Source organism: Trypanosoma theileri (genome assembly GCF_002087225.1).
Source record: "Trypanosoma theileri isolate Edinburgh chromosome Unknown TM35_Tth_13_V1, whole genome shotgun sequence".
Taxonomy (NCBI): domain Eukaryota; phylum Euglenozoa; class Kinetoplastea; order Trypanosomatida; family Trypanosomatidae; genus Trypanosoma; species Trypanosoma theileri.
The window spans coordinates 540216-548461 of record NW_021639855.1 but is presented as its reverse complement, the minus strand read 5'-3'; the positions used below and the strand labels follow the sequence as shown (position 1 = coordinate 548461).

At 50.6% G+C, this 8246-nt stretch overlaps 5 protein-coding genes across 5 annotated transcripts; all 5 read right to left on the bottom strand.

Annotated features, from left to right (window-relative positions):
• Nucleotides 1-2: 2 nt before the first annotated feature.
• Nucleotides 3-2261, bottom strand: TM35_000133180 (dispersed gene family protein 1 (DGF-1); the record flags this gene model as incomplete). The annotated part of the gene is made up of 1 exon (XM_029025534.1): nucleotides 3-2261. A coding segment is annotated over one exon (2259 nt), but the record flags the coding sequence as incomplete, so codon positions are not given.
• A 778-nt stretch (nucleotides 2262-3039) lies between these two features.
• On the bottom strand, nucleotides 3040-3441 carry TM35_000133170 (Tbingi protein; the record flags this gene model as incomplete). The annotated part of the gene is made up of 1 exon (XM_029025533.1): nucleotides 3040-3441. The coding sequence occupies one exon, from the start codon at nucleotides 3439-3441 to the stop codon at nucleotides 3040-3042; it is 402 nt and encodes a 133-aa protein (XP_028883379.1).
• A 45-nt stretch (nucleotides 3442-3486) lies between these two features.
• Nucleotides 3487-4032, bottom strand: TM35_000133160 (Tbingi protein; the record flags this gene model as incomplete). The annotated part of the gene is made up of 1 exon (XM_029025532.1): nucleotides 3487-4032. One exon carries the CDS (start codon nucleotides 4030-4032, stop codon nucleotides 3487-3489), a length of 546 nt encoding a protein of 181 aa, XP_028883378.1.
• A 568-nt stretch (nucleotides 4033-4600) lies between these two features.
• Nucleotides 4601-6796, bottom strand: TM35_000133150 (leishmanolysin; the record flags this gene model as incomplete). The annotated part of the gene is made up of 1 exon (XM_029025531.1): nucleotides 4601-6796. One exon carries the CDS (start codon nucleotides 6794-6796, stop codon nucleotides 4601-4603), a length of 2196 nt encoding a protein of 731 aa, XP_028883377.1.
• Nucleotides 6797-7255: 459 nt separating this feature from the next.
• TM35_000133140 (surface protease GP63) lies at nucleotides 7256-8128 on the bottom strand (the record flags this gene model as incomplete). The annotated part of the gene is made up of 1 exon (XM_029025530.1): nucleotides 7256-8128. The coding sequence occupies one exon, from the start codon at nucleotides 8126-8128 to the stop codon at nucleotides 7256-7258; it is 873 nt and encodes a 290-aa protein (XP_028883376.1).
• Between the last annotated feature and the right edge of the window lie 118 nt (nucleotides 8129-8246).

The window sequence follows — 8246 nt, the reverse complement described above, 5'->3', positions numbered from 1 at the left end:
CGTGCAAAGCTCAGTGTGCTCCCGCTAGCCGTCACCGTACCAGCAGCGTACATCATCTCCTTCTCACTGTTGTCGTGCGTGTTAGCTTTCATCAGCAGCATCGATCCCTCAGTGAAACTCAGCGTTGAATTAAACGCAACGGCGTAGTCCTGCGTCGACGCAAAGTCGCTCCGCGCAAACGCCACAACAGAGCCGGCCACATCAAAAGTTCCACGCACAGACACCGCGTACTTGCATAGCAAGAAGTCACTGTCGACAAACGCGAGCACCGAGCCTCCGGCTGCCGTCACGTCGCCCTCCATCGACACGCACAACCCCAGCGCCGTCTGCACCAACAGCTGCTCCATGTACAACGCACCACCGGACGACAGCGCCAGGCCACCGGCCACAAGCACACCGCGCGCGTCACCGAACACCGCAACCACCTGCGTGCGCGCAACTGTCAGCACACTACCAGCTAGATTCACATTGTACAACACAAGGCACGCCGACGCGCCCCCAAGGTCGAAGCCGCTGCGGTACGTAACAGCCGTCTCAGCGACCAGCAAGGAGTCCACCACGGTGACACGCGAACCTTGCGGGAACCTGTTCGCCAGCAGCACCCCGCCACCAGAGCGCGAAACAAGCCCACTGATCCACACCTCCACACGCTGACCAGCAGGCGGGTTGGACTCCCAACCCACAACGTACAGGCTTGCGCTGCCAACCATCGTGCAGTTCATGAACGTCACGTTGCGCACGTTACCCGACATTGCACTCACGTCTACAACGACGTCCGTGGTGAAGGTCACACCCACGTAGCACACCTCCGACTTTCCAAAGCCCTCGATCACCTCCCACGTCACAGTGATGTCACGCATGCAGGAATCCACTTCATCGTTTGGGGTATCAACCGGAAGACACATCTCGCCATGGCCTCCCTCTGCACACTCACATACACACCCTTCAGCTGATTCATGTGTTGATGCAGTGTATGCTGGAAAGCATGACGTCATGGGGCTGCATAAATTACTGCAGCTCACAATCGTGGGGTCGTACGCTGGCGGAATCTCGTAGCTTGTTACCTCGACATCGTTTACCTTGTTGCAGTGCAGCAGCATTGTCGATTGTACCACATCCGGTTGTGATGACATGAGACCACCCAAAATATTGGGGTTTCCTGTAGTAGACACAACAAGGTTCCTTCCCACTGCCACCGTAGAGTCTTCAAGCTTCACTGTGTTGGAAATGTACACAACTCCATTCTTGCTATCTCCGTTTGCACGATTCCCTTCGAGCTGAAGCCATGAATCACCAACAACTGTGATGCCCTGCTCTACATGTAGCAAACTGGACCCCAACATTACATCGTTATTCTTTAACACAAAGGCCGACAGAGATTCTACGTCCATCTTCCAAGTAAGCATAGCAAAGTCCAACAGTGTCTTTGTCACAGTGTTGCCTTGGATAACAACCGCAGAGTTATCTAGTACACGCAGCGAATATGATGTAACCGTCCCTTGTAGGTAGAATGCCGTCCCATCTTCATTATCCAGAGTGAATGTATTGTTTACCATAGTGAATAGGGAGTTTGACATCACCGTAAGGGCATCCTTTATCACGTAAACGGCACGTCCTGAGGGTGCAAGAACCTCAAATATATTGTCAACAAGTGTGACAGCAGAGTGACTACTTACATTCAGTTGATTCACTACGAGACATGTGGGATTTGAAAGAGTAATAGAAGGATGATTGAGTATTTTGGTTATGTGGAAGTGATTCCCTTTTATTGTGATGTTCGTCTGGGGAGGGAACACACCCTCTGGGCTCAGCAACGCATCCTCAAATGTGTTGTGAATAATATCAATATTTAGCGCCCCTACTGTAGAGCCACCATTTCCCGCATTCAGCAATAGCACGGCGCCGTTCAACCACTGACATCTGTCAAATATTATGAATGCAACATCACCCTTCATTGCAGTGATATCCACCGTTAGACGCATAAGTGACCCGCTGAATGTCACGTTGCGGAAGCACAGCCACGACAGCCCACTTCCTATCGTCTGCGTCACCTCCGGATATTCCGTGTTGCTCATGCACTCACCAATCGTTGGTGGTGATGGTAGTGGTGGGGGTGGTGGCGGTGGCGGCGGTGGCGGCGGGGTTGGCGGCGGTGGGGGATGAAGAGCAGCTGAGAGATTGAACGGCATGCACGAGGGCCCATATCCGTTGGCCTTGCAATTGCACGTGCAAGAGCTGCTCACCGACTCTGTGTTGGGCATGTAACAAGCCGCGTCATTGTTGCACGACCCACAGCTGAACTTTGTAACAGTAGTCGGGAACACATCATCATAGGTGACCTCTTTGTCGTTGAGTCGGTTACACCCCACAATAAACTTCGAGGGTGCATTGACGGTAGTGAGTGAGGGATTCAAACCAGAGAACGCGGCAGTCCATTTCGCCTGTGTATTGCTTGATATCACAGCAGTGGTCCCGCCACCTGTTAATACTATAGAGGATCCAGTATTANGTCTTTTCTGGCTAGGTGGAATAACGGGTGTCGGCGTACTGACTTTTTGGGGATTACACCATCGACAACCAGGAGGAATATGGGTTTGTATCTTTCGCAGCAACCAGCCATAGCGATGCGAAGCACCTGTGCGAAAACGTGCTAGGGCTGTTTCTTCTTCTATAGTAAGTTCCGGATTATCTTTGGTGGGGTCCCAGGATCCCGTGATTTTTGATCTATGGGAGGGAGGGGGCGCATCCTCACCCTTAAGTATGCGTTTGGCGTAGGCTATTATATCTGTGATCCAAGTATCAGTTCTTTGTGGTAGTTCTGCAGCTTTTTTGGCTTCTGTGTCGCATTTTTCATTCTTTACTACACCGCAGTGACCAAATATAAATTGTAATCGTATGCGGGCCTTGCGACGTTGCACTTGAAGTATTAGGTTCCACAGGAGCCGTAGTATTGGGTGTGTTACAGTCAGTGGGCCTGTTTCCAGTGCCGTGAGAAGAGAGAGTGAGTCCGTGAAAATGGAGACCCTGCAGGGCGTTTGGTTATTTGCGGGAATTATTTTGAGGAGTCTCCGTAAACAAACCTTCGTATAGCGCTACGGATTCGGCTGTGTAGCTGCAAGCCAGGGGATCAGCGCCCCTATGTGTGGTACAGAGCAGTTCACCATCTTTGTATATCATTGCTGCTGCTCCAGATTTTACTCCGAGGAAGACGGAGCCATCAGTCCAGATTTCATAATGGGTACGCGGCGGCGGTTCTGTGCCTTTACGGCGGAAGTGACGGGCTATCCAACGCTCGGATGCTTCTCGTTTCTGTTCTTCTGGGTCATCAGCTGAGACATTTTCCAGCGATGTGAAGAAGCGAGCGCGTTTACCGAACCGTAGAGTTGGTGTCAGTAAAGGGGGCTCGCGTGGCTCTATAACAAGTGTTGGATAGATTTTCATGATGCGTTCATAGAATTCTCGTACTGGATGGGTTTCGTGATAGACTTATTCTGCACTTTCTTTGAGAGATCCACCTCGCGTTTGGCATCGCATTAAATATTTGAGGCTCCGAATCATGGCCGTCATCTCTAATGGGAGAAGACGGGCTTCACGTAGTGCGTCGGCGGAGCGACATCCATAGGGGATACCCGCTATGGTTCGGCAAGCTTTGTTTTGTCCTGCATCTAGGAGTTTGCGTGATGTGGGAGCCGCATCCCAATACCAGATCTCAAAGCCGTAGAGCGTCTGGGCTTGAACTAGCGTCAGGTAGAAGGCTCGGAGGACGTCACGCTTCGGTCCCCATGTGGTGGAGGATATTGCTGCAAGTTGTAGTAATCGAAAATTCATACGCTTCATGATCCGGTCGCCCATACAGCGGGGTGGAATACCGGCACACCACGGCGCGCGCGCACGGAGTGTGCTAACTGTGTGTTTTCGCTGAAAAGCTTGCAAAGACTGTGTGCAGAATGAAAAGGGGAAAAAGGAAAAGAGAGAATAAGGTAAAAACATTTGAGACACGCCAACTAACAAGTAGAACACAGAATCCAGCATACGGCCCAACTAGCACCGACATCCACACACACATATCCATATTTTTTTTTCCAACCAAAAGAAGCTACTGAATCTCAGTCGAAACAGTATATTGATATTGAAAACCCCTTTATTGATGACCCCCCAAAAGTAATAGGCCCAACACACGCACACAAAAGGACACACAAAGAGTGAAGGACCAACAAGCAAAACAAACAAAGCCGAAGCAGTATATATTGAAAAAACTCTTATTGATGATGCCCAAAAAGTAATAGGCCCAACACACGCACACAAAAAGACACACAAAGAGTGAAGGACCAACAAGCAAAACAAACAAAGCCGAAGCAGTATATATTGAAAAAAAACTCTTATTGATGATGCCCAAAAAGTAAAAGGTCCAACACACGCACACACCGAATATGCATGGTAGGGTGCACCGAAAAGGATCCAATATGTTGACAGATGCACCTGATTTCCTTGTTGTGTTAGTTGCATATGCGTCGTTCAGATCTGCAGAGGGAGTTGAAGAGTGTTGGAGAGTTGTGCCACGTGGAGAAGCCGCGATGTAGCACTAACTTGCAGGTGTTGCTCACAAAGGCACCACCACAGCGACAACGCTGGCGAGGGCGAGAAGCAAAAGGGGTGCATGCCCAGCAGGAGTCACACTGCCATCGCCAACACCAATGTTCAGCGTCAGCAGATCACCATGGCTGGCCACAGAGCGTACGCCACCACCGTTGGCTACCCCGTTGTCTCTTGCATCACTGTTTCGCTCAACCGTGTTCCCATCTGAGTTTGTCTGAGGAGTAAGAACGTCTGAGCCAGATCCATGTTGACTGCCATCCAGCCTCTCATGGTGATTTTCGTTTTGGTCGAGCATCGTTTCAGAATGAGCAGTGGATGTCGGAGAGTCAATCCTTTCCTTCTCAAAAACATCTCTCTGCACCGGTGTGGTCGTATCTGTGGGTCCCGATGAGTCAGCGGGTACATTAGGATAAGACGAACTTGGTTCTTTCTCAACATGTGGTGCCCCAACAGTTTCCACGGTTGGTTCTGGCGCTGGATGGGGCAAAGGATCGGAACTGGGAGTTTCAGTCATGTTCCACGTAATGTTTCCAGGAGCAGGTTTGTCGTCGCCATCCTGGTAAGGTATCTCTTTCAGAGGAATAGTGATGTCGGGGATCTTGGTGCACACCGCGTCGTACCTGGGGCAGATAATCTTTCCTGACCAGTTTGCCTTATTCGGAATGATTTCCTCCTTCTCCTTACATACGTGCCACTCATCATCACCATCACCCAGAAACTGCACGCTCAGAGTGCCATTGTCGCACTTGGTATTCACGCACACATCACCAATAGGCTGTCCCGAAAAATTTAGCTCGACGCCTTTTACACAACGTGCGTTTTCGCCAATAAAGCTTCCACGGGATTGTAGGTACAAGCTTGTAGCGCACCTGGTATAACCGTATGGCTCAACATAAGGACAGTAGTCCAACGCGCTTAAATCGCCACCCCAAAAAAGTTTTTTGAAGTACTGGAAATGCTTGGGAAGTATCCTGTAATGAGCTTTCAGTGTGCAATACCCAAGACCCATACGATCGGGTGTGCAGAAGTCTATGTTCGTTGAACGAAACTTGTTGCAGAAGAACTCGGGGTTAGGGCTCACACCATTTTCCAGGCACTTCTTCTCCAGAAAGTCGCAGCCGGCGTTCTTACCCCACACCAGTGGTTCGGCCATACTGAAATTAGCTTTGTAAAATGGCATGCTATCGAACACTGCGAGTGACAGTTCGCTGTAGACCAGAGGACTGTATCCAGGCCCCATCATGTCGCCCTTCGCGACGCGAATTGAAAAGTGTGAAGCAGATCCCCAACCTGTGCTCTCCATTTCCAGTCCAGAGGCATTGGGGCAGTTGAAATAATTTCGCGCCACCTCCTTCGCCTTAGAAGTGTTTATCATCCACACAAATTCCCTTCCCCGCACGCCAAAAAAGGTTCCCATCATACCCAGGCGAGGAAACATAGCAGAGTCAAAACCAAGAGCATGCCCAATTTCGTGCGCTACCACGCGAACGTACGAACTCGTGGGCTCCACACGTCTGGGATCCAGGTTGACGGCGGCAATAAAGGGACGGCCATTCGTCTTCAAATGGCCGCACGCTATCGCCCACGCACTCTCGCTCCTGCACTGCAAAGCGGCGACGTAGAGATGCATATCAGCATCCTGAAGCCCAATTGTGTGGTGCTCCTCAGGGATATGGAAACCACTGCAGTGCCCTATGTCTTCCCTTGGCACCTTAACAATGCCCGTCTCCCGCACCACAGAAATACGCTCAGCGTGCATTTTAATTGCCGCGGGGAGAGCTTGCTCCAGGATGATCCTTTTCTTCCTCACCGTCAAAATGCCACCGTAAGTACAGACTATCCTCTGGAAACCGTTATTCCAAATTACTTCCCCAGCGGCTGTGCAATACTTTTTTGGGTCTTCCAGGTCCCTCGTAAATGCCTTGATGCGGATTGGCGTCCAGTTTAGCTTATCCTTTTCCTCTTCGGTGATAGCAGCACTGGCGGTGTATGCCTGCACGGCGCCCTGCCCCTTGCGGGGTATCTCCCGCACAACCGCCATCTGCTCGCTTCTCTGGACCATCTGGTCGTGCATGCAGCGGTGGTGACCTGCGGCAAGGCACCCGGCCGTACAGCACAGCAGCAGCAGCAGCAGGAGCGTGAGCACCCGAGGGTGCGGAGAATAGCGGCTCACCACGGCGCGCGCGCACGGAGTATTCATAACTGTGTGTTTTCGCTGAAAAGCTTGCAAAGACTGTGTGCAGAAAGAAAGGAAAGAAAGGGCAAAGAAGGAAAAGGTTAAAAACAAGCGTTACACGTTAACTGTTGAGCAATGCATGCAGCCCAGCACACGGCCCAACTAGCACCGACATCCACACACACAAAGAAAGACACAGAGAGAGTGAAGGGCCCATATGCAATGGATAAAGCGGAAGCAGTATATATTGTAAAAAAAAAAAACTCTTATTGATGATGCCCAAAAAGTAATAGGTCTAACACACAGACCGAATACCCATGATAGGGTGCACCGAAACAGAGCCAATATGTTGACGGATGCACCTGATTTCTTTGTTGTGTTGGTTGCATATGCGCCGTTCAGATCTGCAGAGGGAGTTGGGGAGTTGAGGAGGTTTACCATGTGAGGAAACCACGATGTAACCCTTATTCCCACAGGTACTGTTTACAGAGAGAATACCACGGCGACGGCGCTGGCAAAGATGAGGAGCAGAAGGGGTGCATGCCCAGCAGGAGTCACAGTGCCATCGCCAATACCAATGTTCACAGTAATCGTGTCACTGTTGTTAGGCACATGTGCTGCTGGACCTTTACCATTGGTAGCCAAGTTATTCTTTGTATCGCTGTCGATGTGGGTGGTGGAACCATTCAGGCCATCTTCTTCAGAATTATGGGGTCCATCCCTTTTTTCAGATGAATTCTTTTCGCTCTCTGCATTTGGAACTGTCGGCGGTATGGGCTGAGGGGACGTGTCTTCAGATTTTGTGATGGGCCACGTTATGTTTTCAGGAGCAGGCTCGTTGTCCTTGTCGGTGACCTCGGGCAAGGGCTCCTTATTGGTGATGTTGGGGTACCTGGTGCACACATCGGCGTACTTGGGACACGTAATAGTTCCAGACCAGTTAGTACTGTTCGATTTAACATGCTCCCCCTCCTCGCACTGGTACCACTCCTCATCACCTTGAAACTGCAGACTCAGCTTGCCCTCCTCCTCACACTTCGTATTCACACACACATCGCCAATGGGTGTCGTCCTATACTTTAGTTCATTGCCCTTTACGCAGCGTGCATCCGGGCCAACAAAGCTTCCAATGATCGTCGACCGTCTGCCATCGGTACAATCACCATAACGGACTTTCTCCACATAGGGACAGCAGTCCATATTGACTTTATTGCCGCCAAGGTGGGCGTTCGACAGGTACCGGAAGTACGGCTCAATCACCTCAGGATATGTTCTTCTTAAGCACTGCCCAAGAGTCATACGATCATAGGTGCATTGTAAATACCCTTTGATCCTCACAGTCGCAGTGCAGAACATATCGGGGTAAGTCGCCGTTTTATTTTCTATGCACTTCTTCTCCAGAAAACCTCAGCCGGAGTTGTTGGCCCACCTCAATGGCTCTGCCATGCTGAAGTTTGCCTTGTTTTTTTTTTTT